Raw genomic sequence first — 26,207 nt, 5'->3', positions numbered from 1 at the left:
AGGGTTGGCTAAGCAAAACCCCACTTGATGAAGTTCTTCCAGACCAGCCGCACCTACATTGTTCCCATTATTTTCCACAGAGAGAAGGTGGAATCATAAATCATATGCGTCTCTAGAAACAGGTAATGTAAACAGGGCAATGGCAAGGAGAAGCACCCATCATTTTGAAAAGGCAGGTGCAGAAATAAGTCGCTCTATTTTAATGCAGGTGGTAAACAAGTGATCCCACGTTTCAAAACCTCATCAAACTCTGTAAAATTATGAGCAGCTACTGTAAACTTCTGACGCTTGTAACCTTAAGCATTGCTTGCCTGAAGATGCAGCTCCTGAGTGCAAATCCTTACAGAGAGAAACAGCTCAGGCCCTCTGGGGTGGGGAGTGCTGCCAGGGGGGTTTGGTGGGTGGATCCCACCCCCCAGCACCCCCGCACGGCTATGGATGCATTTCCCTCCCTGGCAGCAGCTAAGAAGCGTGTGGGGATGAGAACAGCGGGACTCTACAACGCCAGGGTCCCTGCAGAGCTGGGGTCCATCCTCCGCGAGATGCTGCAAGGACCGACAGGCACATGCTGCTGATGGGAGCCATCCTGCGGCACACGGCGGGGGGGGGGGACATCGCAGAGCCCTGCCTTGCCAAATGGGGACAGCAAACCCCGCGGAGCTGCCATCTCATAGGGAAGCCCGTCCCGGAGCCCATATGCTCCTATGGACACTGGAGCTGCTGGGAAAACATGCTGATGGGTCTTTGCTGTGCTGTGGGAATCAGCCATGCTGGCTCCGTGGGTTTTATTTGCAGTATTGCAGATAAGAAACGCAGGGTATTGTGGGAAACAGGAAGACCTTATCTTCCATCCCAAGCTGCTTCTCCTGCCACAGCCTCATTTTATTTTTTCACTGGTCCCTGATACTACATGATCCAGGTCAGCAGAGAGGGCTTCGTGCTGCTGCTCTGTGCCTCAGCCTCGATGCAGCCCATCTGGAAGCACCACTGAGCCTCCAAGCACCTGAACTGCACCAAGGAATTTAGTTTATTGCCAGGATAAATCCACAGCCACATCTCCAGGGACCTCCAGAAGCACAGCAGATGGATGCCACAGTCTCTGCTCAGGTCAGCCCCCAGCCTTGCGGGTACCAGAGACAAGTTTAGGTAACAGTTGTCCTGAAAGAAGAGATTTTGGAGCAGCCAACTCATCAATAGGTAAGGACCATACTACCTGCCAAAGTATTAAGACCAGAACTATTGAAATCCCAGACACAAAGGACTAACAGTTCATAAGCTGCATGTGCACTTCCAAAAACCAGCTACATAAAGAGACGGCTTCAAAATCTGCAGGCACCCCTGCAGACATGCAGTGTATGAGGCTTCACTCATCCTTCCAGCCCTCCAGCTCCCTACACAAGCCTGAAAATGTGGATGCTACTGTTGGATTTCCAATAAAAACACAACTATTGACTTCCTTCACTTTCGTGGCTGTCGAGCTCTTCATCTAATAGCTGCAGTATGGGCTGGAAACGGATTGTGTTAGACAGTTTAATAGAGAACATACTGGTGTTTTAGTGCTAGTGCCAAGACTCTCACAAATCAGGACCAAAAGTCAGACCCTGAAGTAAAGCCCTTATGGACCCAGAAGTGCCGCTCTAACTCTTGATGGTCCCCAAACTGCAATTAACCCAATTCGCTGTTACTCATGTTCATTATCTGCCTTGTGGAAGCGCCAGGAGCCCTGCTGAGGCTGGGGACACGGCTGTACCAGGCTCTGTACGAACAACAGAGAGAAAAAAGAGTTTAGGCACACAAGGACGTCTCACACAGACACCTCCACACTGGCTGCAGGCACCCGAGCTCAGGTCTGTGACCATGGAGCTCAGCCCTGGCTCAAAGCCTGTCCAGAAGGTGGGATGAGCTGGGCTGAGGCATCAGTGCACTGTCTGCCCAGGGATATTTGTTGTCAACCCTCCATCTCTGGAGGCACTCAAAACCTGCCTGGATGCAATTCTGTGCAGCCTAGTTTAGGAGAACCTGGTTTAAGCAGGCGTTTGGACTAGATGATCTCCAGAGGTCCCTTCCAGCCCTGACCACGCTGTGATTCTGTGAACTTTGCAGCCATGAGGCCGCAATGCTCCTGCCCAGCAGTGAAAACCATCTTCCTGCCCAAAGCCCCATGGGACAAAAAGTGCTTTAAAAATGCCAATTTTGGGGTCCTTGTTTTAGGATAGCCTCGCCTGGATGCTTTGCCTGAATCCCCCTGAAGCTGAGGCCAGGATGTTACACCATCACCGTGGTGTAACACACCCCAGGCAGGTGCCTGCCTCCTGCTCCGAGTGCCAAGGATGCTTCACGGGGGAGCCCTGCAACAGCCACAGCCTGGCAGGGGTGACACAGCCCCAGGAGCAAACCCAAGAGTGGAGTATTGCCGTGGGGCCCATGGGAACGCGGGAGTGCAGCCCCATGTCTCCTTTGGCCACACGGCAAAGGGGCCCGAAGGTTTCAGCTCCCAACTGGGCATTCAGCAGGAGGCAGGACCTGGGTTTAGCTGTGCCCTGATCCACCTCCAAGCGACTCCTTTTCACACCTCCTGTACCACCGAGCAAGAGCTGAGCCCAGCCTTACTGGCAGCACCTCCAGCCTCGCTGCAGTCCCTTTTTTGGCCCCCGTTCATCAGCGAGATGCTGCAGGATGCAGGTGATGGAGACATCTCGGCTTGGATCTGGCCTTTACTGACAGCAGCTGGGATGGAGCTGCCGGGAACGGAGGGAAATGACAAGAAAGTGCCCTGACCCGGGCGAGGAGATGAGAAGGGGATTAAAGGGAGGGATTAGCAGGGAGAAAACTAAAGGTCATCCTCAGTGAGAAAGAAATGAGGCAGCGGCAGAGGGGCTGGCTCTGCCCGGCTGCCCCTCCTGCCCCCACCCCAGCTCCCAGCAGCGCAGCACCTCCTTTGTGTCTCCCATGACCCAGGGATTATAAGTGTGGGAACGGGGCCGGCGCGGGTACCCTGCGCGCTGCCGCAGCCCTGTACGCTCACAAAGGCGAGGGCAGGTCTGTGGGGGAAGAAAGGCACTGAGAAACGGCTCCTGCTGCGGCTCTTCAGCAGGAGGCCGGCAGGGCACGGAGCTGGGGTGGCTGCTTTGCCCGCCTGCTTCTGTGTCTCCGTTGGAAGAGCACCACGGTGCTGCCAGGGCCAGAAGCAGAGCCGGCAGGCAGGGCTGTCCCCTGGCACGCTGCGGTGACGCTGGTCATCTGTCACTTCTGCCGGTGTGGCAAATGCCCCTGGCATGCAGCATGGGGCCTTCCCGTGACAGCTGGGACAAGCAGCATGCGTAAGCGGAGTGTGGCACAGTAAATGAGAAAACCTGGTCCATCAGAGATGACTGAGTCCAGCCCCAGTGGGAGCTTCAGTAATGAGCAGACTGGTGCATCCAGGGAGATGGCTGATGATGCTACTCACCGGGGTGGTGATGCTCAGCTTGGGCAAGGCTCAGAATGCTGATGTGGGTATTTTATCCTCAACCCACTGGGCTCTCAAAATCTCAAAGACACACAAGGTCCACCCAAGCCTTCCCTCTCCTTCTCCCCCTCTCTCTGGGTCAATGAGGTGTGGCAGGACCCAGGTCTCACCGGTGCACCTCCAGCTATTGCCCCTTGAGGATCCCCTACTGCCTGGCCCTGCCAAATGCCTTCCCCATGGGGAGGAGAGCCCACCTCTGCCTCCCACCTCTCCTCCCGGCACGCATGCCCATGGGGCACCTCTGCTCCTCCAGCAATCTCTGGTTTAAAGGCTCTCACTGTGACTCCCCTTGAGCACACAGACCATCCCGGTGTCCCTCCAGGGACACAGCGTGGCCATGGGCACTGCAGCAGAGGGAGCAGAAAGGGTCCAGCAGGAGCATCAGCTCCCAGAAAGTGTCAGAAAGGCCAGCCCATGATTAATGACTAATTAGGAAATGTCTGTCACGATTATTATCCTAACAATCCTGGTAAGAAAGGCTCCTTACTTTAGGAAAAAAATGGATGTCGGCTCCAACAGTCCCCAAACGTAACAGCCCACTGTGGGAAACTCCAGACTTTTGTCAAAACAAATGGTCTCGGTTTTGTGCATGAGTTTTTATTTTTAAATAAGCCAAAGCTAACTGAATGATTTTTCATGGAGCTCTGTAACCTGCGGGCTTGTTAGGCCTGGAGAGGCAGGGAGGGAAGGGGCCGGGCGCTTTGCTCTGCGGGGGGTGGCCACTGCCTCTGTCCTGGAACAGACACCCCATGGTCCAACCCAGCTGGATTCCCCCATTGCCTCAGGCTCCTCCTTATAGCACATCAACAGTCAAAACCCACCGCAAATCTTTCGTTAAAACAATAAAATGAAGCATAAAGCTATGGAAAGGGACCAGTGCCATTTCATCAGGTGATCTTACTAATCCTCCTTGGACTTGATACCAAGTTACAGCAAAACGGAAGGCACAAGCGACGCCAGCATTGGGTTCAGTGCCCTAGCTGGATAGTTAGGCGTTTACTGTTGCAATTAAATGGGATCATTGTTAATCAGTTGCTAATTGGTTCATATATTCAAAACAAATACAGAGGTTAAGAAGTAAAACTTTAAATATATAACAATTTGCCTAGAAAGACATTCCCCAACAACACAACGCTGCTTTTTAATGAACAGGTATTATTCAAGTCCAGCTCCAAAGCCATCAGCCTACATACTCCTCCTTAGGCTTCCCAATAACTCCCATTAACTTCAGGAGCTCAGCTCAGAGGATTAGGAAAGAGATTAGCTAAAGCCTGCAAAATGGAAAGTGCTCTGTAATTGAGCTGCGCTGCTACAGGGACAACCACAGGGATCCTCCTCTGCTGATCAATGAAAAGGGGACTTCTCCGGTTGTATCGACAAGCATTTCCCAGCTATGACATCAACCAAATGCCACTCTTATTTTTTTCAAGACATCAGTGAGCACAGACATAGCCAAACAACTAGAAATTCAAGAAATTAGTATTGCCCCGAGTTAAGGACATTGAGAAACCAAGTAACCAGGAAGAAAACGCATGATGCAACCGGTGGTTTCAAAGCACTTAGAGCAAATGGGGTTTTGGGACGCCACCCTGTCACCTGCAGTTGTGAGGTGTCTTTGTGGGTCACAGCCATGCTACAGCACCGGAGCCTTCCCCAGCCCCGCAGCAGGACAGCTCCCGAATTCAGAACCTGGTGCTCAGGGATGATCCGGTTTAGCACTTGCCGAGGCGGAGACCCAGCGCTCAACTCTTCCTCCTCTTCACACCTGCCCCCAGGAGGGATGCCAAGCCTGTACTGGTGTCAGGCTCTCAGTCTCAGGGCTTCTCCAGCTCATTAAGTGTATAGTAATCTGAATAAAAATATGAAGCAGTGAGGATAGAGAACGAACCTGCTTTCCCCTTTCTAAAAAACCCTGGATTTTCTTTCATGCTGACAATTCCACAGAAAGCACCTTCCTCAAAGAAAGACCTAAAACTGTGTCTGACATCTACACCGCGAGTCCTTGCAGTGCTGCCACACAGGTGCCATCCCAGCCCTCCCTTGGGTGCCACTGTCCCAAACACACCCAACTGAGCACACAGTCCTGGGTGCCACCAGGTCACCCATGGCTGGCAGCAAATCCATGGGCATGGGCTTGCCATGGCTCTCATGTCCCTTAGGAGAGTTAAGATGATGCTCACTTGGAAACCACAAGCGCTCTGTTTACTTCATCTCATATATGGCAACTAATTCCATCATTCAAAGAGCTGACGATGATGAAAACAAGTGGAATGATCAGGAAGGAAATTAAAAATAGCGCTCATGTGGCACTGTGTCAAGCGTTCATGTTTAGATTTTAATTTTATTTTTTTATTCCAAGTTTCTTTGATAAAATATTTTCCCATGCTGAATGCACTTGGAACGTCCCCTCCATCACGGCATTCCTGATGGATGAGCCAGGCTGTCGCAGATCCTATGCCAGAGCTGTATTCCCTCTGCTCCATGATTCTCACTCCCACATCCCCACCTTTGGGAACTGGAAGTCATTAATCATCGTGCACCAGCCAGGAAGGTACCTCTGAAGGCAGAAACTTCATCTTGGACACAGTATGGGAAAGAAACCGAGACTTTGACAGCCAGGATGAGACTGGCACCACATCTCTGCTTGGCTCCAGTGCCATGAAGCGGTAGGTAAGATCTTCAGCAGGGAGACTTTCTGGCCATGAGACTCAATGATCTTGGTAGAAAGTGGATGTTTCACCATCCCTCTGGCTCTTATGCACGGACGCAAACTCAGCAGAGACCTGGAGGGTCCATCTCACCTGGCCATGCTGGAGATGCCTACAGCCAGGCTTGGCACCGGAGCTCCACTCACAATTGGCAAATGAAAACGGGGCGATTCATCTCACCCAAAGCAGATGGTTGCTTGAGGCTAAAGCAAATGCTGCCCCAGATGTCACTGGTGTGAAAGGTGGCGCAGAGGACAGCCCCCATGCTGCGCCCAGGCCACCAGGAGCCCACCTGGCCACCGGGCATGAATGCTTACCGCAAACATCCCCTCTATTTCCAAGTTCTGCATTCCTTGGAAATATCTGAAACACCACGGCAGTCTGATTTCAACATCTTTGAACAAAAAAGTTTTTTCTGTTTTTAAAAAACTTCAAATCTGAATTATATTTCTCATTTGCCTGTCTCACTATAAGCAATTACAAGCCTTTGGGGTGCCTTTCAGGTTTTTTTCTTTTTTTCCCCTCACCTTTCAGACACCTGACTGAAGGCACAGGTTCCAAGAACAAGCTGGTAAGGTCTCATCATGCAAAATTACTGAGTTGCAGAAATAGGAAACACGCTTCTGTCCCCAGGCTCCCACCACTCATTTATCACCTCTACGGGAAACACAAACATTTACAGCCTCTCTATTTAAATTCCCATTTGTTAAATATTGTTAAAAGAAATCCAAGGGTGGAGGAAATCCTGAAAACAGCATTTACAAGGAAAAATGTATGTCAGGCTGTTTTGGTTACTTCTGCGGAGGCCCTGGGATGTGACTATGGGATCAAAGATAAACCGAACCAGCATGATGCCAGCCTCTCTGCTGTGCACCTGTACGTACTTGTGACTTTGCAGAGAAAGATGCTCAGCTCCAAGCAGGACAGGAACATGCAGCGGCCACATGCACCGGTAATAACTTAAATTTTCTCTGACATGGTAGGCAGGGAAGTGGGGACCAGTGCTTTCTGGGAAGAAGGAGGTTTTATGGATCCGCTGCTGAAAAACTAGAGATCTGCCTTCCCGAAGTTGTGGGAAAAGCCCATACTCATAAATATTTTTAAAACCTTCCTGCAGCAGGTACAGCCTGGTATCCCCGCTGCCTGTGGGAATGCAGGCAGTGGTGAGACAGCCTGAGGATGCTCATCCAGACACCAGTATCAGCTGCTTCCAATTAAAAATTATAACTGAGCCACCTGCCTGGATGCTTCTGCTGATGGAAACAGGCCAGCCGTTTGGATCAAGGTGGTCTTTTCCCACACATGAGCCCATCACATCTTGCTCTGCAGTGGGGAAAGATGAGTAACTCCTCACCCATCAACCCTACAGGCAGTGGAGAGAAATGCTTTGAGTCCCTGCTCTGCCTTGGAGATTTGCTTGAGGGTCCCAGGAGGGACCCTGTCATCCCGTGGGCTCCAGAAGGGCCTGAACAACCCACCCCCATGGACACATCTTCATGGAGACATCTCCACAAAATTTCCAGCCCGGCTCTCTTGGGCACAACACCATGTCCCACTCCATATTACCCAGCTATGAGACGTATTTCCACCCACCAGTGTTGCCCCCCAAGTCTGGGCATGGATTGCTTTCACCACAGGCAAGAAGAGTCCAGCTTGACCATCCTTCCACCTGGGAGGCACCTCAGCATGATGGAGCGATGGTCCTTGGGAGAAAGACTCTCCCTTTAAGGAGAAAGGCAAAGCACTTTGTGCAGGGATCTGTGCTTGTTTTGTCATGGGACACATTACCCTGAACCCAAAAGAGGAAGGAAAAAGGGGGGGGAGCTTTTGCTTTTCTGGTGGGAACAGCATTTAAGCTAACTTTGTTTCCCTTGGGGAAAGGCACCAAAATAACAGAGGAAGGCGGGTGTAGTGGGGGGAGATGGAGCTAAAAAGGCTACGTAATCTGCCTGGGAAAAAACGCGCTCCCAACAGTGCTTGTGAGCCCAGCCACCCGGCCACTGCAGTGGGCAGCACGGCTTGCCGCGCCGGAGGAACGTGGGGCGCTGCTGGCACGCTGCCGGCATCCCGGGGACACCAGCCCTGCTGACAGCCACGGCGGAGCTCTGCTCACGTTGTGCAGGCACCACCTGCCCTGATCGGGGCTCCCCAAAGGCGCCGTGCAGAGGGAAGAGCACTCACGCAGGCAGCTGGGGTCTGGAGAAGTTACTGGCTCCGAGTGCCCCATACCCCAGGCTGGGACGGCAGCCTGCCGTCTGGCCCCTGCTGCCCAGCCTCTCCACCAGCCTTTTCACTTTTTGCTGCAATGCCTTGAAGACAAGGCAGGCAGGTTCCCCCCCAGGATCCCTTATGTGGGGAGGTGGAATCCCACCACCATCCTGATGGTCTTCAGCTTCCACACTGGAGCATCCAGCACAGGCGTAATTGTTGGGCTTTATTCCAAAGCATAAAGCTACACAGACCAGCAGACTGTTAAAAGCTCATGGCAAACACACTGGTCACCATTTTTTCTCACCATACTGTTACTTCCCTTAAGCAAACCTGGGCTAGGAGCCTGCCGTGTGCCAAGCCCAACCGGTGCCTGGTTGGTTGTGCGTAGAACAGATTCCCAATCTCTACCTTTTTGTGTTGTATCTCGAACCCAGCAGAGAGTGGGTTAAATAACACATCAGCTCTCCCTGGCAGAGCCTGCAGAGCCATGCCTGGGATAGCACAGCACCCCATTGCAGCTACACCTGCACAGAGCTACATCCCACCCTGACATCGGGGCCTTGGAGGGCAGCACCCTCAGAGGGTGCAAAACATGATCCCTTGCCCATAAGATCACTGGAGTGAAAGAAAAGTTGATGGTGCAACCTGCCAGGAGGCCACGCTGCCGTGTCTCCATGAGCAGCTGAGAGCAGAGCAGCAGCCTTATCTCAGGGCGTGCAACCTCCTCTGCGCACAAGTGAGAAAGTCCTCAATCTGTTCCAAATTCACCCTCCTCCAAAATCCACAATGACTAATCCCGTATCAGCAAAACCATTCCCAGGGACTGCCTGTTTCCCTCCCAGCCCTGCTGCAGCACTGGGCACCGAGGACCAGAGCTCTGCCTGCCTCAGCCAGGCGGATTCACTGGCTCGGATGGAAGCCCAGCCACATGCGCCGTGATGGGGATGCTGCTTCAGCTCCCACATGGTGAGACACTGTCCTGCCTACGGAGCCTGCTCACACCCCTCAGGTTTTCATACACTCCCCAAAGATACTCAAACTCATGAAACGAGCAGGCAGGCGAGGCAGAACAAACCTCCTGATGAAGCTGCTGCACGGGGAGTCCAAGTGTGGCACTCACACCATTGTTTTAGTGGGTAAAATAGGTAACCCTGGCAATGACTCCTAAGCACCTCTTTTCTGAATGAACCATATTTTTGCCATGTCCTCCGTGGGGTAGGAGGATGCAGAGATATGGTTTTTCTTCAGTGTCCTTATTCTGTTCTTCCCCTGTGTGCTGCAGGTTGGTTTTTGCAGGCTCTCTACTTACGTACCACTTAGCAGCACTAACCACCAGCCCTTCTTGTCTTCCCAAATCCCACCCTATATTTTGCTTGCTCAACTTGTAGGCATCTTCTCATTGGCTTTACCAAGGCTGCATCTCTGTTTTCTAAAGATCACTGCTGGACTCAAGATCACCCATCTGCAACATGCTCTATTACCCTCTGCATTTTATTGCCTTCAAAATGTTGTGTTGGATTTCCTCTGTGCCGAGTCTAACTAGATCCATTTTCTTTTTTAACTTTAATACTAGTATTTCTGCTAATCACTTTATTAAATATCTTCCTAAGTACTTGGTGGAATGAATAGCAATGACAGCAATGCAAATAAGCACAAAATGACGCAGGATGTAATGCGCTCTCTGCCTTCCCTCTCAGTAGGAAGTATGCTAAGTCCCTCTTCATTAATTAAGGCTGAAAGATATTCCTGAACCTACAGACCGACTCATGCCTGACATTTGTCCTCCTCTTCAGGACCGAAATAAGACATACGCTAATAAACGAATCCTAGCCAAACTCTAGAGCCCTTACCTTTTTTGTCTTGAGAGAAATGACAGACTGGAAGGGTTTTAGTGATGCTGGCTGTTTCTCCAGCAGCTTCTCTACCACAAAACGTGAATGATTTGCATCCCTTAACAGGTGCATTCCTAATTATGTCATCAGAGCCCAGAGGAGACCTGGGACAGAAGACTACCTGCAGATCTCCAGAGCACAAACCACAACTAAGATGACACCTGATGAGGGCAGGCTGAAGAGTATTGTCCTGCAGCGCCTCAGTGGGAGGTTTTACTGTCTGTCCATCCAAAAACGGGGCACAGCACATTTCAACCACATCTGCTTGAGCATATTTCAAGCTCCGACTTGAAATCATGTGTTTCCTCCCTTTATCCAGCAGGTCACTTAGAAACACAGGAAAATGGACACGGGACTGGCTTGTGGGGCTTGCTCTTGACCAGCCTCTAATGCCTGGTTTGTATCACACTTATCTTCTGGGCATTTACAAATTGATTTTTCATGAACCAAGCCAGTTTCCTTCTGGGTACTAATTTAGGATTCAGTATTTTGCCACAAGGCTTTGGACAAATGGCCCGTTAGGTTTTTGCATTCTGCCTTTGATGAAGTCCTTAAGTGACTGCTCCAAGAATGTTTCCTTAAAAAGCAAACACAGTATCTGCCCAGTTTTATTTTGCATGCATGTTTGCAAGAGCTCATTGACTTTTATTCCTCCTCTCTCACGTCCTGCAGCCTAGGCTGGAATTACAAGGCTCTGCCTGTGCAGGTGTTGTGGTTACGACCAGCAAACAAGGCGGCTGTATTTCAGCACCTAACACAGGGGAAAAAACCCTCTGCTTTTTAGGAGGTGCTGGGAGGCAGCAGGAGGGGCTGCGTCTGGCCTTGCAGATGGGAAGGAGAACTGAGCTGAGCACCATGAACCCCTTGGAGCGATTTGTTTCTGGCCTGCACTCGGCTTGCAAACCCCGTCCGTGGGAGGCTCAGCCCTGCTTCCAGGAGAGCTGTCACACCTTGCCATGGGCACAGCCCCTCTCTCCCATCTCCTTGCACCCTTCTCCCCGTCCTTCCATCAGCTTTCCACTCCCTGGCACTTCATTCTCTTGCAAAGCCTTGTTGCTAACAGGGAGGTGACAGGGCTGGCAGCGACAACTGACAAGGGAGAAGAAGGCAAGGCCAGTGCCCGGGCACTGCCACGTCACATTTGCTTTGCTCCTTCCCCTGTTTCTTGTACCCCATTGGATATCCACTGTTTATGCTGCACCTCTTCGTCTCACTGCCTGCAGGTGTCTTTGCATGGCTGCAGACAAGTGCCCTGGGAGAGGAAGGCTCCTCTGTGTCTATTTTCATCTGTGAGGATGAAAACTTCACCCTCAGAGAGAAGCAAATGGACTGGTGTTGCACTGGGAACACACAGGGGATGGCTGGTGCACGCCCCTGTTTGTGTCTTGCTGTGTGAGCTCAGCACTGTGCTCCTGATTAAGATGTTGTTAAAAATTCAGACCAATTTGGATGCAGATGGGGGATGTGGGGGAGGCACTTTCACACCAAGCTGCCCTTGCACTGCTCCACACAGCCCTGTGGAGGTGGAGATGGAGAAAGCCGGAGCCGAGTCCCGTTTCTTTCCTGGGGACGCACATCTGGCTGGTTCATGGATGCAGATTCATCGTCGGCACAAAGGGAGAGGGAAGCTGCAGGGAATTGCCCTCCTGTGCTGTGCCTGGAAAGCATCACGCACCGCTTGGCTGCAGTGCTCAGTCCCGTGCTCTCAGCAGCAGCCGCGCTGGCACGTCCCTGGCCCTGGCACGCTGCGTTCGCTGTCACCGCTGCCCCGAGGTCCTCCCACTGCAAAGCGCTCTGCTCTGATAAAGAGTTCAGGCGCTCTTAGAGGCGGTTCTGTGAGAACATTTCTCAGAGGGCAGTGCACTTCTATTCGAAATAATTTTCCATTCCATTTATATCTATATAATAGGAGGTGGCTCCGGGGTCCGAGTTTTCCATAGCCCTAGACCTCATTTCCCTGCCTGGGCTTGACCCCTGCTCAGCTTCCCCAAGAATAACAGAGAAAAGTTCAATGGGAGAGAAAGAGCCATGGGGCTGAGCTCCTGCTGCTGCCTCACGACGCTGCGGGCATGCAATTAGACTCACTTTGTTAACAGAGGACATAATATATACAGAATATATACATTTATATGCAATTATTATACACATATTATATATAAGAGAATATACGTATTTACATGTATATGGGAAAAGCCGCGCCAAGAAATGTACCTGACAAGAATTTCCAAGCAAATACAGCAACAGAGGTGCTCAGGACACTTGCTGCAGTTTTATCTTGGTTCTACAGCAATATATTGCTTAATAACGGAGATATTACGGTTTGATACTTTGACAAGGGGGAAGTTACTCTTTCTGCTAAAAACGATTTGATTTTTAAAAATATTTCTGATTAAAACATTTTTGGTTAAAAACATTGGAAGGCATTCTGTTGTTTGCTTACGTTGTTTGGGAGCAGAGGGCATCCTTGACCAAAAAGACCGTTTCACAGGCCAAGGCTGCGAGGGCCGGTGTCCGGTGAGAAGCCTGCTTCATGTAAAAACCACGCTGGAGAGGAAGCGTTCGGATCAGCGCCGTGGCCTCTCGCCCAGCAGCTGCCCTGCCTCTGACACAGGCAGCTCCGGGACACCCCTGCTGCTGGAGGGGCTGTCACCCCGCGGGCGCGGATGGCCACCGGCTGGTATGGGGCTCGCCCCGCCGTGCTGCACGGCTGCTTTTGGCTGGGCCTCCTGGACACCGGAGTGTGATATCGCCACTTCATCAAACTCCTGCTTTCCCTGGAGACAGCACGCCATTTCCCTAACCTTAAGCTTGATAATGGCACTGAGGTTCTTTGTCTGACAAGCCCAGAGACAAAGCAGTTCCCCAGACTGGGGTCCCCAGGGATGTGCTCTTGGAAGATGTCCGCGGGGGCCACATTTCAGCACAGGAGGAGGTAGAAAATGTTCCTGTTTGCGTGTCAGGAAAATGACTAGTACATAAAAATGCCTGCTCAGTCAGATGAGCTTCCATTAAAATCCAGAAAAAGACAGCATCTAATGAAAAACCCAGCTATTTTTTTGCTGAATCATCACTCTCAGCCAACCTAGTTTTAACCACGAATGGCTGCGTCTAGCGTGCACCTTTGAAAACACTGGAGTGATTTCCAGCTGCCCAGCAGCCCGTGCCATTTTAGGAAGTCTCAGTTACCTGTTCCTTTCCTTCCCACACAGCTGCCTCATGCCTCCTCCAAAAGGCTCCAGGCACTGGAATTAGCTCAGCCCAGCAGGTCCCAGGGACCAGCGCGGGATGGAAAGGTCCTTCCCTCGAAAACTATTCAGGCAGGCACATGTCACGCAGGGGATATTTTTCAACTCAGCTTTCTGAGCAGCAGCTACAGGAGTTCACACCACCAGGCAATTCGGACCAGTCGCACTCAGCTTTTTGGCTGCACACCCTGTGAATAACCACGTTCCCACCTCCCAGGGTCCACCAGGATCCTCCTCCTCCCTCTACTGTAGCAGGAAGGAGTTGTTCCAGTGCTGGGTCTTCATGAAACAGAATGTCTTCATTCCATTCATGAATTATTTAATGTCATTTCTAGCTTCTGCGCCTGTGCGCACCTAGTGCATCACCATGGCTATCGATCTACTCAGATACCAAACCTGCCAGTCAAACACAGAAACCCACAGGACAGATGATGCTGGAGTCTGTTAGGAGGTGCTGAAACAAAGACTGAGAGAAAAAGAAACCACAAGGAACGGGTACGAAAAACTAGCGGGTAGAAGCGGGGAAAGAGAAAAAGCTAACAGATGCCTGGATGAGATGCTTTACACCCCACTTTTATGGAGAGGACTCCTCTCCATCAGCCCAGCAGCTTGTGACAGCCCAGCACAGGCCATTCTTCCAGTTAGAATAGAAATAAAATATTGAGAATCAAAATATACAAAATTGAGTTTAACATAACTGCCTGCCCCACAAGAGTTTCCATCATTAACACACTTGCTGGATTGTGCCTAAAACAGATGGACCTGAAAGACGCCACGGACTTATCTACGCTGTGGTTAGGAGCGTGACTGCAGGCAGGGATACCCACCTAAGCTGACACTTAATGAGCTCTGAGTTCATTAAGTCTGAGTGGAGCCTGTTATAGGTATGGCCAGCATCCCCACCAGCCTTGCACTGAGAGATGGGCAGCTTTACTACAGAAATGGGAGCTAACGGCGAGCCAGGATGTGTGTATCCAAAGCAGAGACAGAGTGATTCCCAAATGAGCTTCCTGTGAAGCAAGGCAAGTGATAAGCGATGCTGACAACACTTCAGTATCAGCTCACATCCAGTTTTTCACTTACAGCCTCAAAGGACTCCCAGCACAGACTCACTCCATTTAAGCTGGACCAGAAACTGCTCAACGGGCAAATTCCTCACCAGGCTGCTAAAAGCATTTAAATTGATACTTGCAGAGCTGTCTCGACCTTCCCTCGACTCCTTGTTGCGTCCACAATGGAGGTACTCGGACCCGCTGGTCACTACGGTCTGCCCGCAGGCATAGCCCCAAACTCCACTGCTCCTTACCACAAAGATGCCAACATGTGCCACAGGGCAGACTGACAGGCTGACCCCACCCACACAAATCATCCCGCACTTCCCGAACGAGACTTTTGGGATGGATATAGGTACATCTTTGAACCACACGATTCAGACAGCTCTGCATCCCCTCCACTCCATCCTGGCTGCAGCTGCCTACGGACCGTACAGCACGGGGCTCGAAGGGATGGCAGGTCAGCAGTCACACTGACCTGGCTGGAAGAATTATATATTTCAGAGTTTTCAGTTAAGTCCACAAGATTCCTGAGGTGGAAGCAAAACAAGTGTGTTTCTGAGCGCAGAGGGACTCTTCCAAGATGCAAGGACTCACAAGCTTGTAAAGCTGCTGGTGCCTGTGACTGCTAACATCCTTGGCTCTGCTTCGGGCTTTGACTCCATCCTCAGACAGGACCTGGTTTTATCCACTTTTAGATGCCTGCCTGGAGGTCAGCCCCGGCAGTCAGGGGTGCCCGAAAGCATCACCTGAGCCATGCGGGCTCCCTGGGGCAGGACACCCGCGCCTGCAGCTCCATGAGTAGCTCTGCAGTCAGTGCAGGGGCTGAACAAGTTATGGGTAACGTTATCTTGTCACTCCAAATGGCAATAGCAGAAGGAAGGGGGGAGCACCCCGACCCCACACCAGCTGTAGCTTCTTGCTTTCCTAAATCAAGCTGGCTCAAACCCCTCCACAAACCCTACAGCGGCACTTTGCTGTAAGGAACTTACAGGAGAAGGGAAGGGAGCCACACACGTCTCCTCCTTTCTCCGTGCTGGGGTTGTCGAGTTGGCAGAGAAATAATAAACACTTCTCTAAACTTCCTAAATGTCAAGAAAATATTTACAGGGCCCACTTCTGCAAAGCACTCACGCCAGCCCAAAGGGCACACATGCACACTTTGCCGGGCGCTGCCTGGCACGCTTTTTGCAACGATTTTTATTAAACATTTGCGGTTTTGCTGCTGAAAAACCCAGTGAAAGATTAATGCCAAAAAGTGACTCCTCTGGGGCTGAAACTGTCAGGGAGCCAGGACACAGGGAAGTACGGAGCCTGTGTGTCCATTCCTTCCCTAACATATTTTACAGCCACAGAAATAAGACCTAGCCTGGCCAGGGCTGCAGCACGTTTAGGGGGCAAATCAGTGCTAATGCTGACCGTGCTCTGGAGACACAGAGAAGACTTCAGGCCCACACTTGTGAACATTTAACCAGCAAATAAATTCATATAAAAACATTTCCCATGTATGTATGTAATTTTTTTTTCCCTTTAAAATGGGATTGCTATGGTCTCTAATTTTCTCTAGGCTGTAATCATCGCTTTGCAATGCCTCCCAGCTGCTGAAATCCTGCGCTAGGCATGGAAATGGGCTGAGCGTGGAGCTCAGCTCCTGGTAGGCTTCCAGCACGGGATGGAGCCACGTCGTGATGCAACCAGAAGAGGCAGGTTGGCACCAGGACAAGTGACATAGCTGGGTTTGGTGTGTGCCGTGGAGCACCACAGCCCTGCTTCCCCGCCAGACGCTCCCACCGGTGCAGCCGTGGGGGAGCTGAGCGGGAGCTCCTGCTCCGACACCCCACGGGGCAGCGGTGGGTGCCCCAGCCTGCACGTGGGAGGGCAGCGCATTACCACAGCATCAGCCTCCATTTATTTCCAGCTTCAACTATTACACTTTAATGAAGGTTTTCTAATGAGCTGTTTAAATAGTAATTAGAGGCCAGCACTGAAGAGGGAAGATAAGTCTTGTGGGTATCTCGCCCCGCAAGAAAGGACCTGATAAGAAAGAACTGAATGATTTTCTTCTGGGATCAATTCCAAGGAGCAATTATCCCCTTGATACCACACTGCTTAATCAGGAGCAGATTGAAAAAACACTTGACAGTGGCAGGCAATGAATGGGCCACTTTCCCAGCGTTTTACAAGGGAAAGCTGGAGGCTTTATGCCAGTACCTGAGATAGGAGATGATCCAAATCGTGCTGATAGCTCATTTGATTTACATAAAATAATAATAGAATATTTTTTTTCAAAAGCTTCTCATAGACAGAAGAATCACCAGCTTCATTTCCTGATGGGTTCCCATCTCAGCTATTCAAAGGGTCTAGGTTTTATGTAATCTCACGTGCTGGGTTAGTGACCTGCTAACACTGCCCAGGACCCTAACTGCAGGTTCTTCGCTGCTTCGAGCACGATGGCTCCTGTTTTGCTGCGAGCAGTTATCCCCTGGCAATTAGACCCAACAGATGAGCCAAAATGTGACAATTGTGAAGGACAAGATGACTCACAGACTTGGCTAAAAACTTACCAGTTATCCTCTGATGTTGTTGGAGAGTTAAGTAAGCTCAAATATTTTAATAGGCTTATTTTCTCACCATTCTACCGCCTCAGGTGATCCTTTGTGTTGCAACACAAAATACCATATCATGGGATTATTAGAAAAAAGAAAGGGACGTGCTCAAACTGTCATTTTTTTCTGTCACACTCTGCCAGTGCCAATATCTGCTAGGGGCTCTGGCAAACGGTGCAAACAGCAAACGGTGCAAATAGATTTAGCAAATTGCAGAAATAACAGCCAGGAGGGATTTTTTTTTAAGGCTGAAAGTACTACTCACTATCTGCAGTGCCACGTAGCTAGGAGACATAATTGTATAGCAGGACACAAGGAACAAAACCCTGGTGCTCACACGCATGTATTGAACACAAGCACGGACACATCGAGGGGTGCGACCATGGGAGTAGAAGCATAATTTTTAATTTTAATTGGCAAAGGCAAAAGAAAACCTGCAAACCTGTCTTCTGCACAGTCAGACCTTGATTACAGGAGATCACACACACCAGTGGTCCCCAGCGCGAGGATGGGAAGGCACTTGCTGCATTACCGAGGCTGGGTTTTGTTCCTGCAGGAATTGAGTTAGGGCTTTTTTACACAGGGAGAAGGTGTGGAAACCTACTTTCTAAGGGATGTGGAGCCTCCTCCTGAATTCCAGCCTGGCTTCACTCATGGCACTTTGCACCTTTGTATCTGAGCACTGTTGTCTTAGCTCCACATCTCTCCTCTCTCCTTACATGCGCATCGCCCCTAGCAGCCAACCCCTTTCCTTAGCCCACCACTCCAGCCTCTTTTAGCTCTCCTCTTGTACAACAGCATCATCACTCCCCTGATTTGCCCACAGATTTCCCTGCAGCTCCCATGTGATTTCATCTGTTGGGGACCAGAACTGGACACAGCATCAAACAGGGGGTAACCTGAACAGGGTAAATTCAGAACAAAGATCATCCCAGTCCAGGAACCAGCCTTGGCCACTCACTGGGTGCTGCTGCTCAGGGGACAGTTTCATGGCACAACAGAGCCAGCATCAAAGCTCGCCATTGCCAAGTGGGGACAACTCAGGAGCCCCCCTTCCCCAAACCCTTCTTAGCACCTGCTCACACCCTAGGACTGGTCCTGGCACAACCTCAGATCACACAGGAGCCATTCACCTTGCAAACATGGAAATACTCCCCTATTTTTTTTGGCCAGGTCTGTTTTGTGCCAATGCCGTGCACTGAACTGGCTTCCTGGCTGCTCAGAGGAGCCTCAGTGACTGCTTGAGCTCAGCAGACTACAGCAAGGAGGAGTGGATGGAGCAGCACCTTCTTTGGCAGCAGTGATGACCTAAACTCAGTCAGGTCACCCCCTGAAATCACATCCTGCAAGATGGAAAGGAAAGCAGGGCATGGAAGAGTGAAGCCCTCCCAGGTTTCAAGAACAAACACACTCAGGATATCGGGGGCCGCAGATGGCCCCATCACAGCATCACACAACCAAAAGCAGGATCTCTGTGCCACGTACTCGGTTTCTACAACATCATACACAATGGGCTCCAAATCCGATATGCATCACGCAGAAACGGGCAGTAGTGCTTCTTCCCCTCCTCTTTTCCTCTGCCCTTTTCCACTGACTCAACGCTGACTCGTGCCTTTCGCATTGTTGGAGTCTGTCGCGATTCAGGTGATCGTCGGCTCTGCACCAGAGCCGAAATCCAAGCTGCACATCCCTTCATGCATGACTCCCTGACTCTGTCATTTCATCTCATTCCTTGTTTTCCTATTCTGAAGGGCATCCAGTTCTTTGTGCGTAATCTCCCCCAACTCCTTTGTTTTGATGATGATTCCCAATTACAGGTAATTACCAAATTTCATTAGCAATTTCTACATTTTGTGCCAAGGCCATTACAATGTGAAACAACATAATTTCCAAGGCTGATTTTTGAGAAACCCATCTAGCACGGTTCTTGCAGCCCAGCACCTTCCTCTTCCAACCGATTTAATACTTCTCCTTTACTGAAGGCCAGACAACTTAGATATATCCTGTCTCCTTTGTCAAGAAGATCAGGTTTTTAATCTACTGTGGCATCGTTTACTTTCAGAAAATCGGTACCTCATCCCATAAATTTTCCATGTTCTTAATTATTCTCTATTTTAATGTTTATTCTAAGGCTTTGCATACTAATAAATTCATACTAATAGACTTACGTGCCAAGAACACATTCTCCCTGCCCTAATAAATAGACCTCTATTTGCTGTTCTCTAGCCAAACCATCCAACCCCTGTGGTTTGACAGATTTATTACAAATCTTTCTTCCATGACTTCAGCTTTGTGCCAGCCCATTCTCATTTCTGGTGGAGAAGCTAGCTGGTCCTACCTGTTTGCATGCTCAAAGATCCTCGACCACTGCTTCCATGTTGGTTGCGGCATTTCCCATTCCCATACACCGCCACCCGTCATCCTGCCTCTCTCCCCTTGGCCAGCATCCCATCACTACCAAAAACCCAGGCACAGTTTCCATTTTGTTTCTTTCAGGACTATACATAGAATATCTTTTGTCTCTGTCCCATCCTCAGCACATACCAGCCCCACTTCTTCTTTCCTGCTTCCCTTTTCATTTATATGGCTGGACAGTTTCCAAGAGTTGTGCAAACCGTCTTTTGCCATTTCCTCTAACAACCTTGACAAGGTTGGATTCTGCACTGCTTTCAGACTTGCTTGCTTTACAAATATGGCAAAAATTGTTTTTCGGTACTGGTCTTTTCTCTGTTTCCTGTGAACTCCCTGATTGCCCTCAGCAGCTTCTCCTCCTGCCACCCACCAGCCCCATAGCCCACTCTTTGTCCCTGTGGCTCCTCAAGACCTTGCCTAGCCACCATGGGAAAGGGACAGGGCTTGGTGTCAGCAGGAGGGAGCTGCTGGTGACTCAGTGTTCCTGGCTGCAGGGCCACTGGCCATCCTGTTTGTGTTGGGCTGGGGGAGCGGGAGCCTTTGCAGGAGAGGTTAATCCTCCCTCGGTCCTGGCAGGTGGGCAGAGATGTCCTGCCAGAGGGAATGATGATTAGCTCATTAGCTAAAGCCCTCCATCCCTCTGGCCCGCTGCAGTGCAGAGCCCATACCCAGCTGTCAGAGGAGCAACTGGGGCAGGTGCGGTGTCTGCCCCAGCTGGCCCAGGGCAGCTCCAGGGGCAGAATCCTGGAATCAAACAGAACTCGATAATCATCACTACCCTTTTTAGATCTTCCCTTTCAGGCACTCTCTAAAGCAGACTGAGGCTCTGCCGAGCTGTGCAGCACAGAGTGCCTTTAGTGCAAACCCACAAATATCCACAAAATTGGAAGAAAGAGGTAGGTAGGAGGAGGGAAACCCTAAGAACGTGCCCTGGGACGTAGCTCTGCACAAGCACGCCTTGCTGGAGGAAGGCTGCCCCAGTCACCAACAAAGGCTTGTCGTGTGGCAGCGGCACTGCCGGAGGGTCCTACCCACACACCCAGCCTGCAGATACCACGGCTCCCTGAGCAGAGAGCAAAGCCCCCAGGAGCAGGACTCCAAACCTGTGGTTCTGCATAAAGTCACCCCTCTGGAGCACCTTTCCTGGAATGGCTCTCCCCGCCGGCAGGGAGAGAAATGGGAGCCTGTAAGTCAGCTGCATGCTCCGGCCGCAGGCTGCTCGTGCACCAGGGCTCAGGGCTTCACTACCTGTGAGGGGTTTTTTGCCAGAGAGGAGCAAAGGAAAGTGCTTCAAATGAGGATGAGAAACATTTCAGCCCTTGGAACAGCTCCAGCCTTGGCTGGGAAGTTGAGACATGCCTTGGAGGGGATGGGAGTCCCCTTGGAAGATAATCAGAGATTTTGAGTCTCTCCTACTTCCTTCTATTTACAAAGTCAGTGAAGCCAGAAAGCTCGTTCTCCACCCCCACCTCACACACAACAGCCTCTCTGCTCACGGCTGGACTGAGGGACACCTTCATGTGAGGCTCGTGATGGCCTCTCAGGAACTACAGCCACTGGGGGAACACGGTATCGGGCTGCAGGAGTTCCCAAACTCGCACTGCGGCCAAGAGCAGGGCATGAGACGCAGTGCTAGAGGGATCTCACTTCCAAAGGGCTCGTCCCCGTCACAGGGCGCACATCCGATGGGCACCCGAGATGCTGGGGCAATGCTAGTCCTTGTAGCAGGAGGAAAGACCATTCTGACCATCTCCTTCTGTTCAACCAGGGCTGCCCACAGTGTGCTCAGCGCTGCACTGGCTGCTGCCAGCCCTTGGGTGGACAACCGTCTTGTTCACTCCCCTCTCAACCTGCCAGCCTCACACCAACCTCTTGCCATGCTACAGCAACCTGCCTGTGTCTGCAGTTTCTCTGAGCCATCGCAGTGCTTTATGGGCATAGCAACACTGGCTGGACGGGCAGGAACTGGGCTGGAAGGGCTTGTCCAGCCCAACAAGTCCATTGTCCATTAATCCCTGGCCGCTTGCAGCGTGAGGAGCTCTGCAGCACATCTGTTCTGCATGTCTGCACCACAGCTCCGATCCTGCAACAGGCAAACTGCATCGGAGGGATATTCCCCAGTGAGAGAATTTAACAGCCATAGGTAATATCTGCCTGCCCTCTCCTCTCTGCATGCTCGCGGGAGATCCTTCCTCCCCAAAATTTCCCTTCACTACCTTACTGGAGGAAGAAACCCCAAACACTTCTCAGACAAACTCCAGCTCTTGCAACACTGCACCTGGAAGTGAAGTAAGTTTAACACAGAACTTCTCTGCACCCAGCAGCAGAAGAGTTAAACACCTGTAGGATGCGGGTGGCCATGCACCTTCCGTGCTTCACTTCACGGGACCAGGAGTCAAAGCAACATCCTCCTCCTCTGCAAGATGCCGAAGGATGTCAGGAAGGGCTCTTGGATGGAGAAATCCAAGCAAAATCCCCAAAGCAGCGGAGGGACCTGGGGTGTTCACACGGAGGCTGCTCCCTACTGACATTTCCTCCTGGTTCAACTTCACAGATTGACCTGGAACCTCACACTGCATCTTGTAGGCAGTGAAATCCTTCCATTCATAAAGTCCCAGGGCCTTTGGGCTATGTCCATGTTGGGTAGAAAAACAGAATCAGATTCCTCAGGAACAGTCTGACACAAGTTCAGGGAACAGCCAGAGCCTGATGACATATTATAGTCACGGTGATGTTTATAGAAAGCAGTAAAGGTCACACACTGAATAAATAACTTGGGACAAACAGCTAAGGGCAGCCAAGAGAGACATACAGTAACCCTGGCACCTTACAGGGCCCAGAGCCATCCCTTTACCACCATGTGCCTCAGTTTCCCTAGCACTGCCAGCAGCTATAGCAAACTGGTTGCCTTTCAAGGGCATGGAGAGAGCTCATTAACCGGTGCAAGAAAGCAGCTCAAGAGCCTCCAAGGGCTGGTGCTAGAGCCACACCAGAGGTTCCTGCACTCCAAGCTGGTTCACAGCACTCAGCCGAAAAGGAAAGTTCAATTCCTGTTGCGAACACTTGGCACAACTGGCTGGGACACTGGCTAATGCTGCTCATCCACAGCTGTGTTGTTTTGGACCTCCCGCAGCCCCAGCTCCCACGAACGGGGGCATGAGCTGTGAAAGGAGTGACAGAAGCTTTAAGTGCTGCAGATTCTCCTGGCACTGCCATGGGAGGCTTCCAGCTCTCTTTGCTGCTCCTGTCAAGAGCTGTTTTCCAGCCAGGAGGCTATTCCAGCACCGATGCACAAAGACAGGAATCCACAGCGAGGCAGGAACCCGAGCGTATGGGCTGCAAGAGGCTTTGACACTCATTTTCCCATCAAAGGAAGCGCAACATCCTCCCTTCACCCCAAAATGCAGATACACACTCCCACGTTGCTCCCCTAAAGTGCAGGGTGCCCTGTCCCCCATCCTGTTCCCAGGCAGAGGCATGGTGCTGAGCCTCGCTGAGGTGTGAGTAAGGATTCAGACATGCAAATCTGAAGGCAAGCATGTGCGTGTTGCAACAAGGAGGAGGCTGTTCTGCGCAGGGACTTGGCTCCTCCTGTGAACAGATTCAGGGAACATGCTCATGAAAAACCTAAGTCTCCAAATATTTTATTTTGATCCATGAGCCTGGCAAGATCGCCTGTGAACATCCACTCGGCTGGGACTACATGGGCCCCGGAGGAAGAAGTGGGAGTGGTAGGAAGTCAGAGACAGACTCGAGAAAGGCTTGGGCTTGGGTTTGGGCAGACTGCTGGTAACCAGAGGGTACAGCTGTAATCCTTGACACCCAAACTGCGGTGGAAACAACAGGGAAAGGCCTGGATTTTCCTCTGAAGCACAAGGATGCTGCGCATGCTGTTTCAGTCTGAAAAGGATGCTGTTCCCCCAGCCGCGGCGTCTTTCAGCTGCGTCTTGCCTGGGAGACACATGGGCACGTCTGGGATCAGCCTGGCTCCTCCAAACACCCCTGCCATCATGTTAACCTGGAGGGAAACTCTCAGTAACACAGCGCTCAGGAACTGCTGCAGAAACAGAACCTTACACTCTTTCTAAATAAACACAGAAGCCTTGATATTTAAGGACAAAAAGCTTTTCTACTAGTGGCTCTTGGTTTGTGTGTTTGAACAAAGGCTCCTTGGACACCCCCCAGCCTGACTGAGGAACTGGGGATCACTAACAAGCTGAACAGATCCTGCTTGGCACAGATCAGAGCAGGGCAAGAGGTACCAGCATCCAGCTGGTAGGCTGTGATGGAGCATGAGGCATCTGATCTTGGCTCAAAAACTTTATGTGTTGGGGAATCTCACCCCCTTCCTAAGGATGCTGCACACACCACCAGCAAAGCCCAAATCTTACGTCCCCTGGGGCGAGCAAAGAGCTCAGCTTGATGTGGCCTTGCTGGACTTCTGCAGGACAGCAAAGATGAGCCCATCCCTTCTTGGAGTGATAACTGGAAAGAGAGTGCTCAGCTCAGCAGCCAGCACATCACCCATGTAGGACATCAGTTTCCAAACAGTCTCGATGGCTCAAGTACTAGTCTCTGCATGACACCGATGGCCAGTGTCAGCGTCCATTGGGATGGCCTGTGGTAGCTGCAGTGCCCTGCAATAGCTCAGTGAGCACAGCACCTTCACCTCCAAGCTGCCAGCACGTTCACACAAAAATGTGGACTGGTTGTTCATACATCTAGTGGCTGGCTGAAACAGAAATGGCATGTAAGAGAAGGGAAAGCAGCAGGTCGGACTCTCCTTCCAGGGAAAATCCAGGAAAGTCCATGGATATAGAGAGCTGAGAAGAGCTGAGACAGTGGAAACATGAAATCAGCCAACTGCACCGAGACACAAAATTCAAAAGAGGCCCCAGTGGGAATCTAAGGCAAACTCACTGCCAGGATAAAGGCTGCCGTTCGCATGGCCGGCAGCGACCACATTGCAAACCAGTGAAGTCATTATCAATTTCCATTCACAGCTACCGAGAGGCTTCAGAACAAGCCTGTGACATGGAAAATGCTGTGACTGGGATCCCAGTACCCTCCAGTCTGGTGCATTTTGTGATTATTGACCTTGCAGTGGGAAGCTCAGGAGGAGGAAATAGGCTCCTCTTTATCCCATGCCTCCATGAGAAACGAAGGGTGTTTCTGTTGAATTAGCTCGGGTGGCTGCTTTCCATCTCTGCGCAGACCAGAGTGAAGCGCAGAGCAACGTTCAGACCCCAAGCCTCAGCTATGGTTCCATGTGATTATTTATTTCTGTAGCCAAACACTAGATATATCATCTAAACCAGAGATGTTAAGAGGAGCCTCAAACTGTGTATCTTCATTCTTCTCTTTCCCTGCTTTTTTTAAAGAGTTCAGGACAAAGAACAGCAGAACCAGGCGAATGGTTTCATTATTTGGGAAACCCTTCTGGCAGACACACTCAGCTGAGTGGACTCAAGCAACTTCCCGTTCCTTACTTTGTGTTGAACATTTCTGTAGCTGTCCCGTATCTGGAAGAAAATCTCTGATCTGTGAACCTTGGAGTCTGGTACATTTACATTCATCAAAATCCATGGAGAAGCCACAAAAAGCACTGCTTTTTGTTGGGAAGTAGAAAAGAGGAAAAGCTTGAAGAGGTGAGGTGATTGCTGGTGAGTCCACAGCAGCATGTCCGTGCCATCGTCTATCCAAACCCAACACCGACACCTCCACCTGCCCAGCGCAGCTGCTGCTGGTCAAGATGAGCTCTGGGGACAGGGTCTTGCTCTCGCTGCCCAGTGCTGTGGGAGGGTCAGGTCCTCTTTAATGACTCAGCTCTGATTGCTCAAAATTCCACTGTCTTCCTGCCCGACCCCAGAGGGGCAGGGATCTAGAAACACATTTCTTGCCTTCATTCTGACACCCCAGGACATGCTCAAACTGGTATCTGGTTCAAAGGAGAAAGGTGAAAGCTTAGAAAATAGGAACCTTAGTAACCAAAATCCCCCAGTCATCACCCTGCTGGGAGCAGCGGTACACCCAAGGGTGGGTGTCCTCCAAGAGAGGACTCAGTGGCCGGTTTGATGTCTCCATGTCCCTGGCATGATAGATGCAGCTGTTACTGCTCCATTGCAGACCAGTACTCTTGATCCAAGACAGATCAATGCTGTAAGTTAACAACAGCCTGGGATTTTCTGCAGGCTCTCATGGAGCTGGGCACAAAAACCTCACAAAGCTCAAAACAGCCCCATGTCCCTCATCCATGTGAGTGGCTGGAAATGCCGTGCCGTGCCATGCCAGGGGAGTGGGCCGGGACAGTGCTGCCGCAGTGCCTCGCAGTGTGTGCTGTCCTTGCCAGGAAGCCGTTTGTCTGTGAGGCAAGGAAACAAGGAGGTTTTGGAGACGGCAATCCCATGCAGCTTCTCGCTGCTTTTCCCAGCTACTGATCCAAGAGCGCCTGTGTTTACTTCCAGCCTTCCTCTCTGCTCCGCTGCCAAGCAGCCTTAACCACCGGCAAACCACTCCACCAGGAAATGCTGTTGGATCGCATCAGATAAAAAGGCCATTGCACAGGGACACTTC

At 51.0% G+C, this 26,207-nt stretch overlaps 1 protein-coding gene across 11 annotated transcripts in view; it reads right to left on the bottom strand.

Annotated features, from left to right (window-relative positions):
• Window positions 1-26,207, bottom strand: part of EXD3 (exonuclease 3'-5' domain containing 3) — a 290,762-nt gene that overhangs the window by 55,895 nt on the left and 208,660 nt on the right. Inside the window, exon 21 of one of the 11 annotated variants that reach the window (XM_055805421.1) lies at window positions 23,263-23,652. The exons of the other annotated variants lie outside the window; for them this stretch is intronic. Within the exon in view, the coding sequence (XP_055661396.1) occupies window positions 23,530-23,652 (123 nt within the window). The 3' untranslated portion in view covers window positions 23,263-23,529. Of the gene's footprint in view, window positions 1-23,262; window positions 23,653-26,207 lie in introns of those variants that run through there. 11 annotated transcript variants of the gene reach the window in all.

The sequence above is a fragment of the Falco peregrinus genome, chromosome 1 (genome assembly GCF_023634155.1).
Source record: "Falco peregrinus isolate bFalPer1 chromosome 1, bFalPer1.pri, whole genome shotgun sequence".
NCBI lineage: Eukaryota > Metazoa > Chordata > Aves > Falconiformes > Falconidae > Falco > Falco peregrinus.
This window is presented reverse-complemented; position numbering and strand designations above follow the sequence as displayed.